The sequence below is a fragment of the Dermacentor andersoni genome, chromosome 2 (genome assembly GCF_023375885.2).
Source record: "Dermacentor andersoni chromosome 2, qqDerAnde1_hic_scaffold, whole genome shotgun sequence".
Classification (NCBI taxonomy): domain Eukaryota; kingdom Metazoa; phylum Arthropoda; class Arachnida; order Ixodida; family Ixodidae; genus Dermacentor; species Dermacentor andersoni.
The window spans coordinates 64,340,571-64,367,004 of record NC_092815.1 but is presented as its reverse complement, the minus strand read 5'-3'; the positions used below and the strand labels follow the sequence as shown (position 1 = coordinate 64,367,004).

General features: G+C 49.8%; 1 protein-coding gene and 1 non-coding gene across 2 annotated transcripts; one reads left to right on the top strand and one right to left on the bottom strand.

The window, feature by feature from the left end:
• Positions 1–5,158: 5,158 nt before the first annotated feature.
• On the top strand, positions 5,159–20,706 carry LOC126542206 (bestrophin-3-like). Its single transcript, XM_050189162.3, has 6 exons — positions 5,159–5,520; positions 7,881–8,321; positions 14,004–14,291; positions 16,951–17,103; positions 17,876–17,956; positions 19,685–20,706. Exons 2-6 carry the CDS (start codon positions 7,896–7,898, stop codon positions 19,838–19,840), a joined length of 1,104 nt encoding a protein of 367 aa, XP_050045119.1. The 5' UTR covers positions 5,159–5,520; positions 7,881–7,895; the 3' UTR covers positions 19,841–20,706.
• Positions 20,707–23,370: 2,664 nt separating this feature from the next.
• On the bottom strand, positions 23,371–23,452 carry TRNAS-GCU (transfer RNA serine (anticodon GCU)). Its single transcript has one exon. It is a non-coding gene; the product is annotated as a tRNA-Ser (tRNA).
• Positions 23,453–26,434: the final 2,982 nt, after the last annotated feature.

Below are 26,434 nucleotides of genomic sequence, written 5' to 3'. Positions count from 1 at the left end.
GGAGCAGCGATTGAAGTGCGACTACGTTTGAAGGGAACAAACAATGGGGAAGACAAAATAGTTTTTTAATTCAAGCGAGACACAGATTCATTCAACGAAAATAAAATTCCTGATCAATTTTATATATTCGTGACGAGTTAAGAAAATACAAGTTTATTTAATTCTTTATTATTAATAAATACATCTTCAGCGTCCATCGTTACAGGGGGCGTTGACGCCACTATCACTCGCAACGCAATGCACGTCTTGAAATGTGCAGAAAGGCGCGCTCGTATAGTTCACCTGTTGATATACGCCCCCCCCCCCCCCCCTCACAAGTTGTGCTTTCTTGCTTGTCGAAGTTAGTCTAAATTTGGTGACGCGGGTAGCTTCATCGCTTCTCAACCTGTTCAGTCAAAAGTAGTGAGTTACGAGCGCCAGATAATTGTGTAGTTGTTTTCGTGCGACTGTGCTGGCCGACGGGCTGGGCATCCGACGATAGGATCAGCACTCTACACCTAAACCTTTCGTCGGCCTCCAAAGAAAGTATGTTCTGTGCAGGGGTGCGATTTCGACAACCGTACGGCTGGCCTTTTCCTGCAATGCTTTCCGCACTGAAAGCTCGAAACGACCATCAAGTCGAATGGCGGGGCATTTGAATATGTAGCTCCAAAGGCATGCCAACAAAACAAATTTCTTGCCTTCGATAAACAAAATGACGTCACCTCTGCTTTTAACGGCTACGGCGTCACATTGTTTTTTCTTCCGTCAGAAGCGTTCCCTCCAGATACAGATGGCGCTAAGCCGCATGAACCGCCATGCTTTGAACGTATGGGCTTTTATGGAAGCTTCGCTACCAGGTGTATTTACCCTGGTGTCGCTGTGAAGCCCTCTCCACTCGCGCAGCAGCAGGCGTTCCTTTTCGCCTACTTTGCTCCGTCGAGGCGCGCTCGTGACCTGGCGTCGCAGCCAATAGGAACTTAGGTGCCGTTTTTCGCTTATCCAGACGAAAGACGCCGGCCTTTTCGCTCAATGAGCCATTTCATGCTTTCACATAAAAAAAAGTGCGAGCAATTGTTGTTTCAGTAGGAGTTTCAGTACGCCACAGCTGCTGCAAAGCATACCAATAGCAGTGATTCATGGCGGACTGAAGGAGTGGTAAGAATGGTAACAAGCGTGCTGTGTTTGTACCATGACAAACCAACTTGACCCCTCGAGAGGAAAAGGCAGGGAGGGGAGAACAAAAAGATTCGTCAATTACATGGAGCGGGATTGGAATGACGCCAACCCTCTTATCCCCAACTTTCCCCTAATATTCACTGAAAATTCCGCAGTACCATTCTCATCGGCATTCCCCTCAATGTTGCCTTGAACATATAAGTACTGCGGGAAACGGTGAAGACTATTGCCGTCATGGCGCCGGCAAGCGTAGTGCGCATGAGCTCAGTACGTGGTGATATTGGCCTACTTGCATGTCTTCAAAAAGCGCAAGGACTGCCTGTACAGATAGCGATAATAGCCACTCCCCCAAATTTCAGCTTGCTTATCGATCAAAGCATGGTTATTGACAGATATGATCAACAGTTTGGTCGCCACCGAGGAAGCTGCACGCGGTGCTGATAAGATATGGTCGAGCGTTCCGGCACGTGACGCTCAGCTGCTTCCTAACAATTCAGTTTAATCATCGACGAGTTAGCAAGGGTAGAATTCGAAGTCGTTTCTTTATATGCAACGCAGTGTAAACGACAGCAAGTGTCCATAGATAACTTCGTAATCTTCTTACCGTTAAGTCTGTTAAGTCAAACACATCCTGACTTGCTACTTGAACAAATGCGATGGTTGCTGCGCTCTGTGAGACTCTAGAACTATGGTCACCGTGAACTGCCTCAAGTGTGCGCGATATTTTGCGACTCGAGGGCACACCAAAAAAAATTCATATAAATTGAGGCACTACACGTTCATTGATCGGCATGCTCTCGCAAATTGCCGACCAACGTGCACTGGACAAAAGCGTCACGTACCTTCTTTGCTTTAGACGGTAACACCGCTGCATCGATGAATGCGCCCTCACTGACGAAGCCTCTCGATCTGACCTCGAAAGCCTGCACTTTCGACTCTACTTTCGTGAATTAAAGCTGTGCGTAAATCTATTTCCAGATGGCACTTGACTATACAATCGCATAAATTAAGCTCAAACATTTTCACAAACTCTAGTCTCGGTTCCCTTGCCCTATACCACTGCTCCGTCTTTCGCCTGAACAAAGAACAACGTCACCAAACCGTATACTATAATGCTCCCCGCGAAGTCGTTGCACTTAAAATGTACGGATGCGTGCGTCTGTCAGCCAACCACGCATATTACATTGCGGCCACCGTGCGTACAAGATATACGGGAGTGTCGCCTGACAAAGCATTCCAACTAGTGTTGCGCTGATTCTAGCTTCGGGAAGCAATACATATAGGTGGCGTTCAATATTTAGGAGGAGGAAAAATCGGCGTTATAGAATAATCAAAAGAGGATTGTAGTATCGGTGAGGTGAAAACTTGGAACGTAAACAGTATACATTTTACCGCGGTAAATGTCTATTCGACTATTTGTTGGCCTGAATCATACTAAGCTCAGTAGCAATGTAAAAAATAAACAGTTTTCTTCTGACATCCGTCACCCCCCTGTTTCAAAGGGGATACTCACACTATCCATCCGTCCATCACGCATCGCATTGCGCTGTAGCCGTTAAGCGAGCTAGGCGCCTCCCGCAGAGTGGATGAAAAATCGCGCTCCAAAGCACAGCAATGAGCCGATGGCGCTTTCTTTTCCATATGCCGATAACAGCGAACCAAGAACACGCTTCGATGACATGGCGTGCTCAATGGCTATGGTGTTGGGCTGCTGAGAACGAGGTCGCGGGATCGAATCCCGGCCGCGGCGGCCGCATTTTGATGGGGGCAAAAACACCCGCAGTTAAAGAACCCCAGGTGGTCGAAATTTCCCGAGTCCTCCACTACGGCGTGCCTCATAATCAGAAAGTGGTTTTGGCACGTAAAACCCCATAATAAAGATATAATATATATATATATATATATATATATATATATACGTGTCGCCAAGATATTAGTGGGACATGCCAAATACAATGCAAGTCTGCGCTCATGTATGTCTTCATTCGTGCTCGCTGCGGACATTCACGCGCTCTTTACGTCTGTCCGCATTACAGCCTCAGGAGGAGTACGTGTCTCGAGCGCTACGTTTTACAGTTCCTTCTTTCCGAAGTCGTCGAGGCAGCGAAATAAGCTTTGATGTGGCTGCGCGCTATCCCTCTTCCTTTATATTCGTCTTTTACTCGCTGCATCTGTTTTCCATTATTTGTTTATTCTAAGGAATGCGGTGGCCTGGCCAATGAGACGGAATTCCAACCAAACCAAGTTAAACAGGCAAATCGGCCGGTTACTTTCTACAGTGGGCTAAAGGGGTAAAAGGTACTGGTAATAGTAGTAGTAGTAGTAGTAGTAGTAGCAGTAGTAGTAACTGTAGCAACAGTGGCGTGTATCGCGCTCCATACACAGAACAATTCCTAAAATACAAGCAAGTAGCAGAACTTAAGTTACTGGACCGTAAATGCCGACCGAATGAACCGTACAACCATCCATTTAATATTGCCGAGATGGGAGCCGCCTTGAGCGTATGTAGGATCTCTGCACTAGAAGCTGACAGAATCATCTATGACATGATTAAAAGCCTACACAACGACACACAGACGACACTTCTGGCACTTATTTGGGCTGCCGGATACCTGCCATCCACATGGAAAGAAGCGATCGTAGTCCCGGTCTCGAAACAGGGTAAAGACCCACCCGACGTATCAAGTTACCGCGCGACAGCACTGACAAGTTGTTTATGCAAACTATTAAAAATGATTAGATGCAGAATCTCCTGGGGGGCGGGGGGGGGGGGGGGGTTGCGTAAGTTATGCATAAGCATTTACTACTAATCACCTGCTGTTTCGTCGTCGTATGCAGCTGTATTTGGTATAATTGCGCGAAACACCGTGATATAACCGTAAAACGCAGAAGAGCTTCAAAGAAAAAAAAAAGAAAATGAAGAAAAAAAAGATAAATCGTCGTCTTTTACGTTTTCTTTACCTCAACAAAATGCTTGACCCTTATCGGCGCAGTTTCGAGAGAGTCAGTCGACTATACCGTACATATTGTGCTCATTGAAGCAAACATTCGCGATGGGTTTGTCCATAAGCACTTCTTTCCTTTCCATGTTCTTAGATATGGGAAAGGCATACGACAGAACTTGGCGATATGGGATTTCAGGAGATCTCTCAGAAATGGGAATTCGAGGCAATGTGCTTAATGTAATTGAAAGTTAATTATCACACCAGGTTGCAGCAAGTCCAAGGCAACATGTAGCTTCCGTACGTGGTTAAAACGCACGTTTTGGTGAGTTGGTAAGCCATATTTGAAACAGAACAGCGCGGTTTTGACGGGGACTGCTGCTAGAACGACACGGACGAGCGCTGACTTGCTTGCAAGCCAGTCGCAAGTCAGCGCTCGTCCGTGTCGTTCTCCCTGCTGTCCCCGTCAAAACCGCGCTGTTCTGTTTCGAATTCCGTACGTGGCATTTTGCTGTTGATGATAATGACGTTTAAATACCATGGACGAGTCACGACGCCAAGCACCTCGACGTCATGGTGCCAAGCTTGGCGCTTGTTGATTAAGAGCGGAGCTTGGCGCCTGACCGGCGTACGTTTACCCATGCCTGACAGCCTCCACCGTGCCCGTCAACGGTCAGGCGTGCTTTAAAAGGTGAAAACCACTAATTCAGTAAATCAGTCAGTAGTGTTTGCATCTTATTTCCCGCGCAACCTATGAAAATACTCAAGAAGAACAAATGACGTCGACCCGCGACCAAGAATCGCAATTTGCGATATTGTAGTAAAGAAAGCTTGAGATGGATGTTTCAAGATGTTCAAACCGGAAGAGCAATAACGCCTTATTCGCTTCCACTGATCTACGTCCTTGTCTATTCACCGTGCAAGAATGTAAGCACGAATGCGATGTATCCGCAGTGCATGCGCACACGCACGCATAACCTTCTCGACTTCGGATATGCTCCATTCTAATGTGCTCGTACATATGCAAGCACCTCGTCTTGAGCATTGCGCAAAATGCGTTGCCCTCGTTGATCTAAGCAGCCGATCTTGAGCGATGACGTCACAGCTCGGGCGGATCCACGTGCAGTATACAGAAGCGTCAGCTCACCGCCACGCATCAAGTGAAAACGTGCGGTACCCTTTGATATATCACATAGTCATTTTTTTGTTTTTTGTGTGTGTGGAGCGCTGACGTGAGCTCCGCATGCCGGCAGTGTAATGCCAAAGATGCGTTTCCTTCCGACACGCGAGGCACGGATCAAATCAAGCACGCACGCCTCTTCCTTGCAACCCGAACGGGTCGCAGACACGCGAACGTGGCCGGTGATCCCGCCTGCCTGACACAGGCCCTGCCGAACAGCAGGGCCGGATCGGCGTTCAGGTAAGAATTTCTTCTCTGCTGACTGATCCAATTCATATTTCACCTTCTTAAGGTGTTTTTATTATAGATTCCTGACGGACGCGTCACAACACCCGCTGTAGAACGTACACGTTAATTGTGGGGCTAGTTGCTTCATAGCTTTCAAAAGATCAAGAAATGAACAATGACAGGAAGCGTCTTGTCCTGTCATTGTTCTTTCTTCATTAGTTTGCTGTCTCCGTTGGCACTTCATCTTTAGAAAACATGACGTCCGGTTCAAGACGTCGATTCGTAAAGACAGTGCTGTGGAGTGTCGAGATAATAGCGGCACGGTAAATGACTGGGTGCGGCTAATAAGTGCACCCCTATCAGACGATTTTTTTTTAGATCAGCAGAAACGACAGAGCAATGAAAACGGCACGCACGCTGCAATGGGCGTGCCCATTTGTCTGTGCTCTTTGCCATTGCCAGTAGGAAGGAAGCAATGTGATACCGGCACACTCTTAGGAATGCAGTGGGGCTCGCCGAGTGTGTAAAGGAAGCGAGAGATCGTTACCGGGAAGAACAAGGCGAAACGAATGCAGCTGCATAACGTTGCGATGACGGGCTAAGGGCGTGCGCACCCGCCGTTGTGGCTTATAGTGGCTATGGCGTTGCACTGCTAATCGCGAGGTCGGGGGATCAAATCCCGGCCACATATCGGCGGGGGCGAAAGAATGCAAGAATGCACGTGTACCGTGCATTGGATGCACGTGGTCAACATTAATCCGTAGTCCTACGGCGTGCCTCACAATCAAATTGTGGTTTTGGCACCTTAAACTCCAGTTTTGTTTTTCGTGTTTTTTCTTCTTGGCCCGCGCGTTATGCATGTTCTCGGCACGATCCGTCACTAACATACCTAGTTCTTGGGCTGTAGGTATGCTCCGCAGCAAGGTTTCTCCTTATAGTTAATATTGTAATAAATAACGTCGTTATATAAATTCTATCCAACGTGAACGAATATGCGAGACCATGGACCCTTTACGCGAACGCCTCGTGCGTGCTAGCTTTAAACATAAAGTGAGGCCATAAATCGGAGTACACTGAAGCATGGAGGCGGGCTCACGTGATACCGTCCCCTTTAGTTTCCGCGGGCGTACGTCATCATTCTCGGTGGCAATAAATCAATCGGAAACATACGATGGGTGGTTGTGAACACGTGGGCTCGAGTCCACGTGTTCACAACGACCCATCATCCGTTTCCGCGCCTTTGTGAGTGCTCGAAGTACACAGGGACAAAAGGAAGGAGCAGCCTGATGTTCAGTTCCAGAATTGTGCACTGCAAAGTCCAGAAATCCACTCAGAACTGCACAAGGCCCCATTTCCTCCCATGGGTAGGCGCAAGGACACACGTGGCGCCATAACATGGCCATCGAGTGTTCTAGAAGTAGGCCACAGGGCACGCCCTTCGTAGTTTGGCTGCCGGTGCTCAGCCGAAGCACCACGCGAGGCATTCTGCATAGGGCCTTCAAAAGAAGGGAAGTCGCGCGGGGCACACCGCAAGCACACACATTAAACGCACCGTATCTTCGCAAAATACAATGCACGGCCATCGCAATACAGTTCACTGAGCTGACTTTTTGCGTGAAGGGAGCAATCGAACATATTTGTGTTGTGCGCTGTGTGTAACACAACAGCGAGTGGCGTCTCACTGCAGTGATCGCACGTATCCTCAACACGTGGTTGCGCATGCATGGATCTTATCGCGCAACATTTCCATTTTTCTCACGATGTTTCTATTCTGCTGCGAGCAGGACCACAGTGTGCTTGGTTTCCTTTCTTTCTGTCTTTCTTCCTTTCTTTTTTCATTTTTTAGTTGGAATGGCCATTCAAGATCACTTGTGAACAATCACGTGGTCTGTTCATTTATTGCCACGGGCAGAGCTCATGTGGTCTGCAGACCTCAAGTGGTTCATTCTGAAAGGACATCACTTGCTCGTCAAATTGAAATGGTTACGCAGCTAATTATAAAGATGGCCTAATAAATTTTTTTGTATATTCAGTTGTTGAAATCGCGCATCTCAAGCCGCGACGTAGTGAAGCCATACCTGCCTAGCAGAAATACTGAGAATGTAGCATCACTTTTCATATCCGTTCCAAAAACGTGCTAAAGTTTGCCGTGCTGTTGCCACTATTATCGTTCCAAGGCTTTTGTGAAATTATTAACAGACATCAATATCACCCATGGCAATATTAACCCTAGGCCGTCAGAATTGAATGCTACACTCCACCCTTGCATATCCTTCACCAGACCACTCTCGAGTCTCACTGCCGATTCGACAGCATCTTTTCCTATGAAAACTCCTGCCTGAGACCCCTTTCTCGATGTACGATTCATGCAGGCCGTCATCGGTGCCATGACGATCGCGTACCAGGCGGACGTGTCTACGAGTACACTTCTTGGCTTCTGGAAGCTGGTCGCCCGCTGGCGCGGCTCTGTCTACAAGCTTATCTACAAGGAGATGCTGGTTTACGGGGCCGCGTTTACCGCCATCGCCATCTGGTACCGGCGCTTCATGACGGCCGAGCAACGGCAGCTCTTCGAGCAGCTCGCGCTGTACAGCGACCGGGCGCTCGAGCACATACCGCTCTCGTTTGTGCTCGGCTTTTACGTTTCGTTCGTGGCAGGCCGCTGGTGGGACCAGTTCACCAGCATCCCCTGGCCGGACAGGCTGGCGCACGTCGTTCTCGCATACGTCAGTGGTGGCGACGAGCAGGGGCGCCTGCTGCGACGCACCATGATGCGTTACGCCAACCTAGGTCTGGTGCTCGTGCTGAAGTCGGTGAGTGGTTGTGGAGCTGTTTGTGATCAAGCGCACACACGACGGAGCGTGTATACTGGTTGCTGTAACAAGGGGATGAATAGGAACAAGATTATGAGACGTGGTCACTAGAAGAATAAAAAAAAAGAGCACAAAGAAATAACGCCGGCAATCGTGTTGGCTTACCGGTATGCCTCGACGGGCCACCAGACTCTGATGTGGCACGGCGAAGAAAGACGCCTTCACCTTACATCGATTAAGGGTACTTCCGACTGCTCTTAGGAACGACGACGTTCGCTCGGTTCTCTTTTATTTTTTACTGCGCAAAACTTGGTTTCGCCGTTGTTTAAATTTACATCGCGGCTAGTCGCGCGACGTTCAGTGGTAGGACCAAAAGGTTGTCTTGGAGCCCCCCTCTCTTTGCGTCAAGTGGATGTAAAGAAGCCACCTTTATAGGTTAAGCGCGATCACAGTCCCCACTTTCAACGCAGAGCAGCGCAAGCCTGTTTGTCAAAACAACAAAGGTTCTTTGTGTATTGGGAGACTGTAGTGTACGGCAGTACCGCTGTATGGCAGCACAACATCCACGACTATATAAGGGCGCAATAAACCCTGTTGGGCTTCTGTCCGCCCAGCGAGTCGCTGGCTGTGTCATTCGCTCGCTCGACGTGGTGTCAGAAGTGGGCGCGATCCGTCTCCGCTGATCCCGTGCTTGCTGCTTCGACACACGGCCTGGCCCCACCGCCACCGCTCTCCGTCGAATAAGTCAGCTTCCCTCCGTCATGGCCACCGGAGAAGGCTCCGCTGGGACGTCCACTGCTTCGTCGGCCGCTCCGTTCATACAAGGCATGGCCCAGTTGCGTCCACCGCCGGCGTTTGACTTTGACAGCCCCAGCTCCTGGCCCTCATGCCTGCAGCAGTACGAGGACTACTCGTTCAACACCGGACTCTACGCCGCTCCGACGGAGGTCCAAGTGCGCTCCATGCTTTACTGCATGGGCCCGCAAGCCAGGGTTGTCCTCGCGTCCACTGCGCTGTGAGAGGCGGACCTGAAGGACGTCGCCGCCATGAAGAAGGCGTTCACTGACCACTTCGTCCACCCGCCGAATGAGCTGTACGAGTCAGCACACTTTCACCGGCATACGCAGCAAGGGTGAGACGGCCGACGCGTTTTTCACTGCGCTCCGGACGACGGTCAAGCGCTTGAACTACTCCTCGCCCGACGTCGAAGAGCGGCTCGTCCGAGACCGTTTTCTCGTGGGTTCGCTTGAGCGCAAGCTCTCGGACCAGCTTTGTCGGAAACCGAGAATGACGTTGCACGAAGCGCTCATGCGCATTCGCGAACACGAAGACGCTGAAGGCTCGCAACTCGGCTGATTCATCGTCGCTCGCCGTCGACGCCGCTTGCCTTCGCAAAGGAAAGCGAGCGCCAGCTGATAACCCAGCAGCTGTACCCATTCTGCGGGCGCGCATCACACCCTCGCGCCGACTGTCCGGCTCGCAGGGCGTCCTGCAACTTTTGCCGCGAGTGGCCACTTCGAGAACGTGTGCCTCAAGAAGCGCGTCAAGGGCAAGCACGCGCACGCCTTCTGCCTGCTCCATCGAGCTACATGGGGTTGAGGGAGAGCGCCCAAACGCGAAGTTCGTCGAGGTACTCGTAAATGGGGGCCCACTTTCCTTCAAGGTGGACTCCGGCGCCGAAGTTACTCTCATACCCGGTACGTTCCCCGGCGTCCCCTCGAAGCTTCAAGACCCAAGAGCGAGTTCAACATCCTGCCGGTCATAGGCACTTACGTCGCTGTATACCCTGCCGTGGCACGGCAAGTCCAACAAGCAGCTGCTCTATGTCCTGGTAACCAAGACGGTCCCGCTGCTGGTCTTCCCGGCCATCCAAGCCTAGGGCCAAGTCTGTCGACGAAGTCTTGGGACTCCACAGGCGACTTGTGTTTCGATCTCATCCTCTTCCGAGGACTTGGGACGCTCCCCGAAACCTACACTATCGGGCTGCAACCCAGCGGTGCGCCTTTCTCCTTGAGCGTACCCCGGCGCTTTCCGCTGCCTTTCCGCGTTGTCGTCAAGACTGAGCTAAACAAGCTAGAAGCAGACGGCGTGATTCGTCGGGTGGACACACCCACTGACTGGTGTTCTGGACTGCTTGTCGTCCCCAAGGTCTCGGGCGGCTATCGGTTCTGCGTGGACCTGACTCGCCTCAACAAGGTGATTCTCCGAGAACGTCACGTGGTTCCTACTGTGGAACAATGCCTCGGGGTACTCGTATAAGCCACAGTTTTCTCCAAGTTAGTCACCACGTGGAGCTTCCAGCAGGTCAAGCTTTCCCCCGAGTCCCATGAATACACCACGTTCATAACCCCATTTGGCCGCTATTGCTTCCTCCGGCTGCCGTTTGGGATCACGTCTGCACCGGAGTACTTACAGCGGCAGATGCCCCAAATCCTCGAAGGCCAAGCTTGTGTTGTGAACATGATCGACAACATCCTCGTCTTTGGGAAGACAAGCTCCGAGCACGTCATGCATCGGCTAGCGAAGGCAGGAGTCACGCTCAACTGGGAGAAGTGCTCGTTCACCCCTTCAAGCGTCAAGTTGTTTGGCGTCGTCGTCAGCGCTCAAGGCATTTCTCCAGACCCAGACAAGGTTACGACGATCCCACCCATGCATGCACCGGGAGATGTCGCAGGGGTCTGTTCTCTGCTGGGCCTCGTGAATCATATTGGGCGCTTACCCCACGTTTCGGAGGTGACCGCGCTGATCCGAGCCTTGCTGCTCAAGAACTCTGCCTGGACTTGGGACCATGCGCAGCAGTCTGCCTTCTTCCAATTAAAGAAGCTGCTGTGCTCAGACCTCTCCTTGGCTCGCTAGAACACCGCCTACAGGACCACGGTATCGGCCGACGCCAGCTCCTATGGCCTCGAGGCACAACGTCTTCAGGAGCAGCCATCCGGTGAGCGTCAGACCGTTGCTCTCGCATTGGGGTCCCTCACACCCACGAAATACCGGTACAGCTAAACGGAGAAAAGTTTTCTCGGCCAGCTTGGCGGTGCAAAGGTTCGAGGAATACGTCCGTGGACTTCAGTTCTTCCTCGAGATGGACCATCAACCTCTGGTGGCGCTCTTGGGGTCTATGGACGTTGACCTGCTGCTACCACAGATCCAGCATTTTCGCTTGAAACTGATGCGTTTCCAGTACGAAGTACTATAGCTACCGGGGAAGCTGTTGGCAACTGCCGATACGCTTTCGCGCGCAGCGCTAGATTCCCCTCCATCCAATCGGGCGAATAAATTCGTGCTTATTGCACAAGAGGTCGTCCGCTCCTTCACAGACATCACCTCGTCGCAGCTCGAGCACCTGCGCCAGGCCCAAGCCAACGGCGGTAAGTGCAGTCTGCTGCTTCAGTACTGCGCCAACAGCTGGGCCCGGCAGTCTCTCTATGTGAAAAGGTACTGGCAGTAACAAGGGGATCTCAGCATCTGTGAAGCACTGCTTCCGAAGGGGTCCTGCATCGTTGTGCCTTCCGCCCTTAAGCGCCGCACGCTTGAGCTTCATGACGGGCATCAAGGCATCAACCGACGTAAAGCTTTGGCTCGGGAATCAGTCTGGTGGCGGGCATCAACAACCAGATACTCTGTACTAACTGTCCCATGTGCGCCGAAACCAGGGTGCAAGGCTCGGAGACCATGCTGCCGTCAAACACTCCAACTCGGCCCTGGGAAGAGGTGGGTGTCGATCTTTGTCAACTGAGCGGCCAGGACTACGTCCTTCTGGCGGATTACCGGTCACGCTTTCCGGAAGTCATCAGCCGGCGCTCAACGTCAGTACCTGCTATGATCAATGCCATCAAGAGTGTCTTAACACACCACAGAATTTCGAGACTGGTGCGCAGTGATAACGGTCCTCACTTTGCTGTAAGAGAGTTCTCCGCCTTCGCAGAGCCCTACGGCTTCCGCCACATCACAAGCAACCCCCGTTTTCCACAGTCGAACGGACTGGTTGAACGGATGGTAAGGTCTGTGAAGGACCTGCTGCGGAAGGCTGAGGATCTCTACCTGGTGCTTCTGGCACACCGGGACACCCCTGCGATAAACGGAGTGGCCCTGCTCAGCTGCTCATGGGTAGGTGCCTATAGACCCGAGTGCCGAAGACGTTGCTCCAGCTGGAGCCAGCCTGGCCTCCGTCGGTCTCATTCACTCGGCGTGACCAGGACACCGGAGGCGCCAAGCATCCAACTTCAACCGAAGACACGCTGCTCGCACACTGCGGCCTCTTCAGGCCGGCGAGCGGGCCTGGGTGTGGGACGTCAACTCCCCCGCGACCGTCATGGGGCCAGCTCAACGCCTCCGCTCCTACGTGGTGGATGGTGGAGACTCCGACGAGTGTACTCCAGCGCAACTGGGTGCACCTGGTTCCAACGACCGGATGTCCGGCGGAATGCACTACCGGCCCACCTGGAACTCCCACGGCGGCACTGATAGCCATGTCCACAACAACGTCTGGATCTGCTAGAGCACCCCAAGACCACAGAACCGCATCGCCTCGGGAAAGCACCTCCACGGAAGAGGCACCCCGCGGTTATACTTCTACGCCACGCGCCTCAAGGCTCGGCAAAAAGATCTGCAGGCTGAGAAGGCTCAACCTGTGAACGTTTTCTTTCGGAGTAAGAGTTGTTTGGTTTACCGAAGGGAGAATGTGGTGTACGGCAGCACCGCTGGATGGCAGCACAGCATCCGCGACCATATAAGGACGGAATATACCTTGTTGGGCACTTGCCCGCCCGAGCGTTGGCTGCTGTGTCGTTCTCTCTTGCCCGACAGAGGGGTCCACCTTTATGTTTTCCTTTCTTAGGTTATGTTTTCCATAGTGAGGCTTGATTATAATCGTGTAGCAGTGCGTAGCTTCAGTGATACACGTGCACTGCGTGCTCAACACCGTCAGCTTGAACCCCACACTTCTATTTCTACGAGTCGTTGACTGTATATTGACACGTGTACTTATATTTATCGGGCGACCCCGTTTCGCCGCCTAACAAATGTTATCGCACAGCGCGGGACACGTCTGCATGTATCCGAAGTTTCTGGAAAGTTATCGATGCTTCTATCCGCTGTCTGTTGTCGTCGCACCTTGTGTTATCTGATTTCATCGCGTGACTCGAATGATGTAGAACTTTGTGGAAGGCATGCGGGTCCCAACGATTAGTCTGGAACATTCGATGACTGCTGTATAAAAGCCGACGCGCTTGACCCGCTGATGAGATTTTCGACGATCGCCGACCGTGTTCGCCGCTATCGTTGTGCTATAAGTGTAGCCTGTTTTTGTGGGCACAGGTTCGCCCAATAAAAGTAAGTTTTGTCTTTCACAGTATTGCTACTGTGTTCTTCAACGTCACCACCACGTGGCAATATGCACGAAGTCTGTTTGTATGCGATAACGAAAAAAGGACAAGCATGACGTACGTGCCCCCTTGGCTACCCTGCACTAGGTGATGGAAAAATGGGGAAATATAAGAACAAGAAAATACAAGGCATATCCCTCGGCTTTAAAAAATGCTGAATGATGTGATCTGCACATTCTGGAGGACGGGGCATAGGTATCTGAATGTTGGCTCAGTTCTGGAGAATATATTTACGTTCAGTGTGGTGTTTCTCCATGCGTAGAGCTTGTACCTGTAAAGATTACTGCTCGTATCGCAGGTGAGCGGTTCGGTGAAGAAGCGCTTCCCGAGTATGCGGCACCTAGTAGAAGCGGGCTTCATGACGGCCGAGGAACGGTCCCTGTACGAGGCAACGCCTAGCCGCACTAATCGTCACTGGCTGCCTTCGATGTGGTTTGTCAATCTGGCCAACGTGGCTGTACAGCAAGGACGACTTCAGTCCGGACCGCCGGTCAAGCATCTACTCGAAGAGCTCAACCATTTCCGCGCAAAGTGTTCGCTCCTATGGTGCTACGACTGGGTCACCGTACCGCTCGTCTACACACAGGTGCAGTTCTCTTGATTCATCATACTGCTAAGATAGTGAATGTTGGTGCATTTTCTCGGATTTGCAATTTATTGGAAGAGTAGGCACTTCATTCGTGAGCTCTATAGGTGCCCCTTCTGTAAGTCCTCGTAAATCTATTTAATCAAGCGCCGATTCTATAGTCAAGAAATCATCTAAGGGAATCCCTGACTGCAAACAATGTACCTTATTCCTCCAGTGCACAATCTTCGCAACGAAATTGCAAAGGATACTTCGACAGAGGCACCAACGGGCGTGTGCTCTATGAAGGCGTTTGTGGGGCCTTCAGTGGTAAATATAACGTAAAGTCAGTGGTCGATATGGTCGATTTAAACCCAATGAAGAAATAAGTGAATAGAGGTGTAAACCCCAAAAATAAAATTTAGAGAAAGATGAACTAAAACAAAACTCAGTGCCCTTCCACTCTCTAAAGAAGGATGATCAGCGAAGCTGTGTATGTGAGCCCCTTAATGGCGAACTGCACCTCCGCCGCGGGTTGGCCCGGCATTGCATTATCTTTGGGATCGGCTCACGTATGGGGGAGCGTTTAACGCCTGCTTCACTTCCGCCGCTGGTCGGCCCAGCGTTGCACTGTCTTCTGGATCGGTCCACGTATGGGGAGGGCTTAACGCCTGCGTCATCTCCGCCGCGGATCAGCCCGACATTGCATTAGCTTCGGGATTTTTTCCTACACGCGGACACGGTTGTGGGGAAAATGGCGCTTAACAGCTTCGCTGTAAAAAGGCACGATGCTTTATTCAGCGTTGGAAGATGAACGGTTGGAGCACTAGTTCGCTTCCCGCGGTCCGATATGGGCCAGCGACATACTAGACGTGCTAGTGACGTGTGCCCCTTGAATTTTTTTACGCCGATTTCCGTTTCGACACTCGTGTGTGTTTCTCCCTCCCGGTCTCCTTAAATAATTTTTCCCCCATGTAGGGTATTAAACCAGGCTTTTTCTGGTACCCCTGCCTTTCCTCTGTTTCTTTCTCTTTGTAAAGAGCAAAATGTCCCAAAGACGGATTTGTTCTTGCATTAGAGTGCAGTAACGCGGTCACCTGCACATGCAAAAGTCGGAAAATGTTCCCGCAAACGGTCATAGTTTTCAAGATGGTGGAGTCGATGAACTCAAATTAAAACGGCCTGATAGAGAAGCTGCGCAAATAAAGCGGGCGCCGTTTTGCATATACAGGGTGTCCCAGCTAACTTTCGCCAGTTTAAAAGTATGCTGATGCAGTCTAAGACGACGCGACCAAATGCATGTTGCCAACTACTGTATGGAGTAAGTCAGGCTGTTTAAGTCAGGCTTCTGCTTAATTGCCCAATTAGTCAAGATTAATCAACCAACTTCTGGGGCAACAAAATTAGGCAAGAAGTTCCAATAAAGAAAGTTGTAGAGCGGTTTGCAAAATGTCCATTTAAAGAGTTTCTAACTTTCTATCTATTAAGTATTAGTTCTTTTCAGCTTACTGCAGATGTCCGCAAAATACAAAAAACAAAAAAACTCGTCTGGCTAATGTTAGCTGGGACACCCTGTATTACAGAAAAAAAAGCACATTTAGCTATGGCAACGCTGCTGAAAAATAAGGAGCAGACGTGCAAAAGGGTCGCTTATCGTTTGCTTTTATCGTCTATCAGTCGCCTTTACTGGTTTTATTCGGTAAGTCACCTTTAGAAGCTGCACCGACCCTCCCCTTCTTCCGAATGTTTCGTCATTCAACGAAGAACATGAGAGCGGAAACTGTCGGCGTCACGCCCAATAAAACTCCATGCTTACTTGTGTGCAGCCACGCAATGAAGATATTTCTCTTTTGCCTACACCACGGTGTAAGCTACTTCTTATACCATGGCCCACACTAACAAAGACGCCAGCGCTGCCGCGTCTTCATGGCGTTACATTCTGAAGCTTGCTCCGTACCTGTAGCGTCTTGCTACGTAAATCGTGGACAACCGCTGTCCAAAGGCACCAGAAGCCAGGATTTCTTGCAGCGCTAACAACCTTGTTGTGCCGATTTTGACGGGAAGTGGCGTTCGCGAACGCTTACTCCTATCGTATGGGAATGGCCGATAGCCCAATGTGGGACTCCTGTTGGTGCGACGAAACCATCGAGCGCCTACTATTGTGTAACTGTCCTCGCTGCGACGTACAACGTCTTTCTCTCCGGACAACTTTAAACCAACTGGACTCGAGACCGTTCTCTGAGTTAGATACTCGAACCATTGACACACACGTCGCTGGCACGAAAAGCGATTCGTGCACTAGTATAGACTACTTGAAGTGCACCGGTTTGAGAGACCACTTAGTGTCCCTGTGCATTCTCCCGTGTGCACTGAGTGCACACGGGATGATGCCTTCACTTTCTCCCTCTTTACATTCCCCCCTTCCTTACTCCAAGTGGTGGGTAGCAAACCGGACGCTCGTCCGGTTGACCTCCCTGCCTTTCATCTCCTTGCTTTCTCTTTCCTTCTCTATACGCCCGTTTTCTTGCAGCACATAAAGCTTCTGAGGACCGAAAGTTAAAATTCAGGCCATCAAGCTGGGAATGTAAACTAGTTCAGAGATCATAACTCTAAGTGATTTTTTTTTAAGTTACTAGAAGAAGCCGACGAAGGACATACGTAACGAAGTCTTTAATCGCAGGTGGTGACGCTCACAACGCACTTGTTCTTTGTGACGTGCCTAGTGGCGCGCCAGAGCTTGGACCCGGAGAAAGGTTATCCAGGCCACCAGTTGGACGTCTACTTTCCCTTCTTCACCTTCCTGCAGTTCATCTTCTTTATGGGATGGCTCAAGGTGATAAATCAACTCACGACTAGCTTGCAAGTAGATTCGATAGCTGCGAAGAAAAAAAAGCACTTTTGTGGGTACACGTGGCTTTCAAACAGTTAGCGAAAATACTCGGCTTATGGACTGACTTGTCACTGCTACTCCTAGAAATGCAAATGTGTGTCTCGCTTTCGGTTGACAGTTTCGCGAAGGTGCATAGAACATACGACAAAAAGCAAACGCATTTCCATTTTACTTGTTATCAAGCTTATGTATGCGCGAAACTTGATGCCTCTTAGGTGAAACTTCCTGTTCGATAAGCGTAATATAATAAGCGTAAGCGTAACCATCTGAACAAACAACTAATGTGGCCCTTCGACAGGATTCTAAGTCGTGTTTTTCTGTCAGGATATCAGCACGACGATGCTAAAGTGAGATAGAAGCTGCCAGAGCAGCGAGAGCAAGCATAATTTGTTGCGGACCATGTGTGCTGTCTTTGACGTTATGCCAAGAGTAATGTTGCAGGTTCGAGTCCCAGTAATGGCCACTGTTAAGTTGGGGGCGGATAGCAAATACGAGCTTGTACTATAGTTTAAGTGCTCATTAAGGAACACTACGTGGTCGAAATTAATTCACAGCCCTCTGCTACGGCGTCTCTTATGGCCAAGATGTTGCTTTAGAACAAGCTTTCATAGGCATGTGCACGCCCACCCGGCCTTCAAGAGTTCATGTCAGTTGCAAAGCGTGGAACGTAGACTGTTCGCGCGTTTGCACATACATATATATGTTGCTGTTGCAGGTCGCAGAGCAGCTGATAAACCCGTTCGGCGAGGACGACGACGACTTCGAGACCAACTGGCTCATCGATCGACACACGCAGGTCTCGTGGCCATGACACTTCTGTTTCTTCAGTTTAATAGCATGGTGCATCGTTCGAAAAACCTGAGTAGTACGAAGTCGAACTATAGTTTGCGTTGAACGTAGCGACCAAATGCAACGACGAGTCAAGGGGGTCTACAGGAAACTGGCTTTATTTGGAAGCGAAGCTATATATGCCTGTAACACTGAAATACTTTGTTGATAGCGCTGGTATTTTTGTCTTGTCATGTATTTAATTTCTGTAACTGGAGCATTCTCTCCAAGTGAACCCGCATCCTGCCCTATCAGTTTGTAGCACAGAGCACCTGACAAGGGTGCGGTCAGCAAGCCCTTTAATTTGGCTTTCCACTGGAGTATGTATTCATGATAGCGGGTCTACGCATTCCCGCCACCCTCTCACAGCAACGGCTTTTAGAAACGGATGGAGGCGACGTCGACAGAGAACGAAGCAGCACAGGAAGCGCTGCTCAATTGGCAAGCAGTTACTGCCAAGAAACAGCTTCCTAATTGTACAGCTCCCTGACTATAGTTTATTTACTACATTCCTCTCAGGGTGATTGTACAGAGCAGATTGTACGTTACAGCCTGAATCCCGGACGCTATAGCTGTTAACTTAGTTTTCGTTTTTCGTAAAGATAGGTTTCATTGACGTCATCGCCATCTCGGGGTACTAGCACGTCGAGAAGCTGCGTGATTAAGAAAATTAACAGCGTGACAACACAACCGGCGCGTCTTGCACAGAGTTACAATTTTATAAGAGTGATCGATAATCCAGTGAAAAGCAGTCACCGTCAAAAAGCAAAACAATGTATGGGGAGCTGACATGGTGCACTGGCGTAATTGTGGCTGCAATGTTCGGATGCTAGCACGGTGAAAAGCTGCCTACCTAGAACCACGTGAAAGATATCTACATACCGCAAATAACGTGGGAGGGAACACTTAAAATCAAATCAAATGATTCGTTTCCCTTCTTTGCAGTCGTATAAAATGTCACCGTCTCTTGTACATTGTGCCTTGGTTTTGGCATCCCTAATTAAATTTTACCTGATGGCATGTTTCCAACGGCATGGACGCTGCAAGTGACTAGTGCTTGCCGTTGCCGCTGATGATGGAGAGCAAGACAATGCCCTTCCTGTTAAGACCTCACCGCCCTTTTCGTCTCGAAGACTTCCACATGTTTTAATGCTAACAAGGGTGAAGAGGACGGCCGAATCAACGTTGTCTGGCCAGCTACTTCGTTGGGCGTCGGGACGAAGAGGGAATTCTGGCGTCTGAACCCCGACCCATGTAGGAGGTATGTGTTAGGGCCGCCCGAGCCTAGGTACTCCAGGGGGTAAATATGAAAGCACCCAGGCTTATTTGAAGGCAAGACAGCGCACTCGCATACCGAGAAATGCTAATTTACAAACCATGCGTGGCTCGCTAACACGATTGTCGGTGCGAAACTAACTTGGTCACAACTATGCTTCGAACTACCCGCCGTGGTTGCTTAGTGGCTATGGTGTTGGCCTGGTGAGCACGAGGTTGCAGGATCGAACACCGGCCACGGCGGCCGCATTTCGATGGGGGCGAAATGCGAAAACACCCGTGTACTTACATTTAGCTGCACGTTAAAAAACCCCAGGTGGTCCAAAGTCCCGGAGTCCCCTACCACGGCGTTCCTCATAATCAGATCGTGGTTCTGGCATGTAAAACCCAATAATTAAAATAAATGCTTTGAACTGCGCAGGTCTCGTACATGGCGGTGGACGAGATGTACGGAAAGTTCCCTCCCATGGAGCGGGACCTACACTGGGACAGCCAGGAACCCGACCTGCCCTACACCGCAGCTGCCATCGTGCACAAGATACCCACCTACCGCGGCTCGGCTGTTAACATCGGGTGACGAGCGAACTTGACCGCGGTGCGGCTCACCTTTGGGTCATCTGTCCCGTGCTACACTATCTATGCCTTCCCTGAAGTGCTGTCTTCGTTCTACATTCTACCGTGTGGCGCGCATGCTTCGAATGTTCTCAATGAACTTAGCTACTCATGCACACAAGTATGGAAAAGGCAGTGGTGCTCGCCGCCAGTGCAACCATATTATTCGCAGTCTCCGCTCCTGCGTCCCGAGTCATGGTTGTAGCTGTCATCAGCTCATGGTCGTCCTTATCATAAATGCCTGATTCATCGTGTGTGTGAGGAGCGCCGTGATCGAGCGGCGGTCATGCATTGCTGTGCCAATTGTCCGGTGGCCGCGAAAGCTGGTTTCACTGCTTTTGGTGGCGAAACGAATTTGGTGTCGGTAGTGTCGTCGATAAATGCACGCGCCTGCAAGTTGTCCCCATTCACGCAATGGCTGACCATCACCTAGTGGCTGTGCGTGAAATTACAGTGCCGTTATTATTCGTGTGTGCGCAGTGTGCTCGATCTAGTGTGTGTAAATTTTGTCGGCGCGAGCCGCTCACGGTAAAACTTAGGTGCACCATTTTGCCGCCCATCTGCTGACATTCCTTGGTGGCACCTGTATGCTGTCCTTTGAGTGCGTATGGCCGCGTGAACACTAAGTTTCCATCTGTTAATCTTAAGAGACGACAGTTGGCAAAAAAAAAAAAAGACTGGGCTGATCGTTGTGTACCTTGTGCGTCGCACTTCGTGGTTGTCCTGGCGCACAGCGCGAAGGCCAGCATTTGTTTTATTCTCTGTATGTGCCTGTTACCAGTCTTCAGCGCTCCGTGTTTTATAATTAAAGGCGTTCCCTCTTTTAAGAAACATTTGTGCTACTTTACTCTATGCAAAAGAAAAAGAAATAACGAAAATGCATCTTGACGGGTACATGTCTTTCATTCGAACAGATCTATTTTCTTCGCCTGTAGCAGACTGCCGAGGAGGCGTAACTTGCGTAACATTACTCCAGCCAAATAAAGCCTGCGCGCTTTCACGTTTGACGAAACTATATCAATGCAAGCCCCCATAATCTGGGAGCACACGAGAAGCTGATGGCATCGCCTTCTTGACACGTCCCGTTTGATTAAAATGTTTCTATAAAAGGCGACTCCAGAGACTGTCCCGGCCAGCCTTGCCTAGCCCGAGATGGACAAACGCAGACGAGTGGAGGACTACTGCAACCGGCTTGGCAACGGCGGTAATTGGGCTTGTTCTATACAGCTGAGTATGCTCTAAAAAATAAAGTAATTGTGGGTTAAGTGCCGCTCCTGCTCTACGGATAGCTTATTTACACTTTTCGAATTCGTTGTAACGGATGAATAAGAGACAAGTACAGCAATCGGTGCAAGCACTCTATGGCACGCGCAGGTACACTACATCTAAATTCCATTATCTTCAGACTTAATTTCGTCCGCAATTAAATGAACACACCCACTACGGGGATACCTTATGTTACCAACTTCTGTATATGTCTATTGCCGACTTCTTTGCTTCTTGCCTCTGGTAATGGATAGTGCGTATTGATGACAATGGTCGGCAACGCTATAATGACGGCGGAAGATCACGATGGAACAACGACGGCCAGACAACTGCGGCATGACGACTACAGAGTGGCCACAGCTGCATGCCCGCAGACGACTACCTGATTACGAAGGCGTCAGGACGGCCTGTGGAGAAGAAAAAAAACGGCGAAGGAGTAAAAACAATGGAGAGACAATAGAACGACAACGACTGTGCGACGGCGGAACGATGGCGGTGTAACTACGAAGGCTTCAGGACTACGGCATGATCACGACGGAATGATGACAGCAGCATGACGTTGACGACTGCATGATTACAACTAAGTGGCAAAAGCACGACGACGTGAAGACTACATTATGATAATTGCAAGACGACCTGTGACGAACAAAAGACGACAAAGAAATGACGACGTAGTGAAGATGACAGACTATGGCAATATTCCCTTCGTGCCATTTTTGCAACTCTTTAGAGACGATCGAACACTACTTACTGGAATGTAGGCGTTTCTCCTCCCTGAGAAAAATGACATCAGAAATTACAGTGCGACAGCTCGGCCTGCCATTGAAAATTCCGGTACCGCTGTCTTTCGGAGCGTCTGTGCTTGGGCACTCACACAGGAATGTGCGCGTCGCCTTAGAAAAATTCATTATTGAATCAAACAGATTTCATTATTGACCGTATTATTCATTTCATTCCTCCTTTATTTCCTCATTTATATTATATATATACTTTTCTTTCTCTTGATTGAATGACAGTCTACTGAACCGTTTTGAGCTTTCCTCGCTTCAATTTATGCAACAAAATTATAGATTTTTAAATTCATTACCTGAACACATAAGTAAAGTCTGGCCGACTCTTGGCCAATCCCCATGAGTGCACTCATGGGTATGTGCCAAACTCGTGAAGGTCGTCATCATATCCGTTAACTGGCCTGCACTATAAGCGGACGACGGTTTGTAGATTTGTCCTCTATGTAAATTGGAGTAAACATTTGTTTGCGAATTAAATTAAGAAGCATGTGGGGTCACGCGCGCCTAGTCAGACGTGAACAGATCTCACTGGATGACCGCGATCACTCGCTGTCACAACGCTTGCTTGATGGAGAGCGGGGGCAGCGGGAAGAAAACACTTCGTGTTGCCTTTCCATTCAACGCGTCACCGAAACTTGATTACGCAACCTCCAACACTAGGTGCGCGGGAAGAGAGCGCAGATGAAGCCACCAGTCATCTCGACTCGCCGAAGTTTTGCACCTACCGCAGATCGACTTGCATTGCTTATCGAAGTTCAACATCGCGTTGGCCGTCATTGCCAGCAATCGATCACCGGTCATTGCTGCAGAAATTGGCTATCCATGCAGCGCTGGTGGTGGATACTGTGCTCGCATGCGGAAAGGCGTGCATGATGAACAGTCGTAAATACGGACAGTCCTTGCGGCTGAGGCGGATAAAGCTGACATACAGTCTCGTCCCATACATCTAATCTATGTTGCAGTTCTTGCAGTTCACGACAGAGCACGTTTTCCCACTGCTCCTTCACATTTTAAGTAAATAGTAAATAGTATGGCGGAACGTTGCCGGAGCGGCGAGTGTCGGTTCATGCCTGCTTGCTCTCGTTTTATAAGGTGTCAATGACGACTAATGGCGGCGCGCATGTGGCGGCACCTGGTGCGCATACTGCTCGCTCTGAAAGGTCTGTACAGAAAATCACTGCGAGGGCGGCGATTCGCTCAAAGTGTTCATATAATTTCTCTCGCAATAAAATACTGTCCGTGTGAGAAGTTTCGATATCCGTCAAACTCTGATGGAGGCAAAATCTAACGAACGACGTTCTACTCAACTTCAAGAAAGTGGAGGCATGAGAAAAACACCAAATACCATGTATACTTATCGCACACAACTTCCGTTGCGACATCTGCAAATGCTAGTAAGAAAAAAAAGGGCAGCCTACCGAGAAAAAAAAAATATTCACGACGAAGATGGGATTCGAACCCACGCGGGCAGAGCCCAATGGATTAGCAGTCCATCGCCTTAACCTCTCGGCCACCTCGCCACATTAGTCGGCGCGCTTTGCAGCTCTTTGTAAAGCGCGCCTCAAGGCCGGAGAAAGTTGCTTCGGTTCGTTCGGAGTGTGATCAATCATGCGATGACTACTGAATGCACGAGAACGTCGGAAATAAAAGTGATCCAGTTGTTGCGACCTTTACTTACTGCACGATGCGGCACGTGTTAGGCTTCCGCGGTAACCAATTCATTCATTTCTTTAGTCCACAATATCACAGGAGCGAATTGTTAAATTTCAAATAAAATGTATCGAGCGTAGCTCGATATTATCCCAAACCATCTTTTTTTCGATGTCGGAATTTGGATATCTTGGCTCCTGCCCAAGTATGCCGGCCACATAAGTAGTGCACTGCGAGTACAAACAATGAAAACAACTGCGAAGGACTGAACATTCATCGGCTGAGTGTACACATAGGGCTCGCTCGCAAGTGAATTTCAGAAAATTAGCAAAATAAAAAACGCTTAGACGATGAGAACTTTTTTTTTTTTTTGAGAAGCGCTTACTTTACCGGTGATTTACACGCAGACAAAGCCTGTCCAAGTCATCGTGCAAGTCCAAGGCTTCTTTCCATTTCTTCCACTGGGGTTTTGTAGCCAGGGCGACCGCACGGTTTGCATTTTCTAACAACGCATCGCAGTAGACTCCGAAAGGCAAATCACAAAATACTACTACGTCCCATTTGTAGTGTCGCAACGTCGGTATGTCTGCCGTTGTCGCCATGAATACAAACACAGGCATGAGCTCGACGTCTTCGAGTTCTTCGGCAACCTCCACCGAATGCCGGCTTAGGAGCCAGCGCTTCAGATCCCGTTGAGAAGCCACAGTGGACGTGAGGGCCAGTGTCTTGCCCTGAGCATTGTCCACAAGAGCGTCACCCTTAAGTTTCGTCATGAGTTTCTGACACTGCGCCAAAAATGCTTGCAGCTCTGCCCGAGGATTGGCCACATCCATCTTCTTGGCTAAGCAGCAAGCCGCCACGATACCTCGCTCACGTAACGTCGTGCCCACTTCTTGCACTTCCGGGTCGTCAGAGCTGGACACAATGCTGCCAACTTGAGCCGACCAGTCCATCTCGAGAAAGCAGACGTCGAGGGCCGCCTCATTGGCATGTGGTCTCACGGGCGTCGCAAGGCAGCATTTTAGCTTCAGCGGTGTCCTCAGACGTTCGAGATCACTTTCCAGGCCATCTAGACTGCAGACCTGCAATTCGTCGGCGAGCGCTAACAGCCACGTCGAAGCGCATGATGAATTCTTGTTCCGTCTAGAAACGTTCTGGAAGCACGGCACGATCTTGCGGTAAGCGTGGCCAAGGTCCAAGTAGTGCTCGAAGTCGCGCAGAACTAGAACGCCGATCTCGGCAGTGCTGACGACTCCATTCCCCAGGAGGGACCACAGCACGTCGGGCTCCACCAGACAGACGCACTTATTAGCTTCACTAGGCCAAGACGACGTGGAAGGCACGACGTGGACGTCGGATGCGAGCAGTATGCGCAGGTAGTTCAAGAAGTAGTCGTCCTCTGCGATGCGCTGGCCCACAATGACGGCGAGTGAGGACATATTTTCTCGTATTACCGTCAGGCACAGTTGACGCCTCAGCTCCGGGGGTCCGAGGGCTACCACGCAGTCTTCAGCGAGGACTCTCGTTGTCAACTCAACTTCACGAGGGCTAGGCACGTAACGGTCGTTCTCGTCCAGCGTGGGCTCGTCTCGCGTCGGTTCGAGGGCCGAGAGGCGCTCCAAAAACTCGGTGCACACAGCGGCCCGAGGGTCGCCCATTTCCGCCATGTTGAACAAACGCTTCCTGCTGAGTTTACCTTGGTCTTCTGTACGCCTCTCGCGATGACTTCGAATGTCGCTTTTGTTGTTGTTCAGGGCTGAAGAAAGGGCGATGTAAAAATTTTGATCACTGCGCTGATCAGGCGCTGAGGTTCTACAGAAAATATGCCGGGGCAACGCGCGCGTGGGGCGCGTATGCAAGGCAGCCACTTCGTGAACGAAGAAGAAGCGCGAAGGAAAAGACAAGAAAGAATACGATTGACGATTCAGAAAATATACTACTGCAAACGACATCGCGAAGTCATCGTTGTCAACATCTGATTTAACGCACCTCATTTTTCCTTGGTACAACAAATGGTGCTGCATTAGAAAGCTTGAAGTAACAATTGCGAAACTACGGTGCCGAGTCCCCCCACTGAACTTGTATTTACGCAGGTCCGCTCTAGCTATACGCGTAGTGAATGGATGGATGGATGTAAGCCTCCCCTTTCGAACGGGGCGATGGGTTGTGCCACCAAGCTCTCGCTATTATACTGCTTAATATCCTACCTTTTTTTTTATTCACAAATTTGCTTACAGAAAATCAGAAGGGTCAGCACTAAAGGCGCCAGCATGAGCCTGACTGAGGCCCTGACCCCTGTACAATCTGCGCTCTAGCGAAGCAATCAGGACAGCGTAAGAGTGAGGAGAAAAGGAAAAAAAGAAGTGGTGCGGTGGGGATCTGAACAAGGAATTCATGAGGCAAGTTCGAGAAAAAAATTATACGCTGCAAGCTAAGAAAAACAAGCACACGATGTGCAACCATAGAAACAGCATGAGCAACATACTTTGGGCGAATAATAAAAAAAACGTAATTAACCATATTTGTAGTACTGCTATTTCAGTTCTAACGTCACGCGATTTGCAACAGTACGCATTCGGGAACAAGCATAGGAATCAGGAAACAAAAACAGACATAGTTCTTTACTATGTCTTACATATAAAAACGCTACAGTGTTCATTGTGCTCAAACTGGCATGAATAAGCCACTCACTTCGTAAAGACACACAGAATTCGCATGAAAACCGTACATCACACCAACGAGCTATGTTCGGTTACATATATTTCTTTTATACAATTTTATACCTATATGAAGCGCTTGTATACTTTCAGAACGGTAGGCAGGTGTTTGGCAAAGATGCTGGAATATGTATA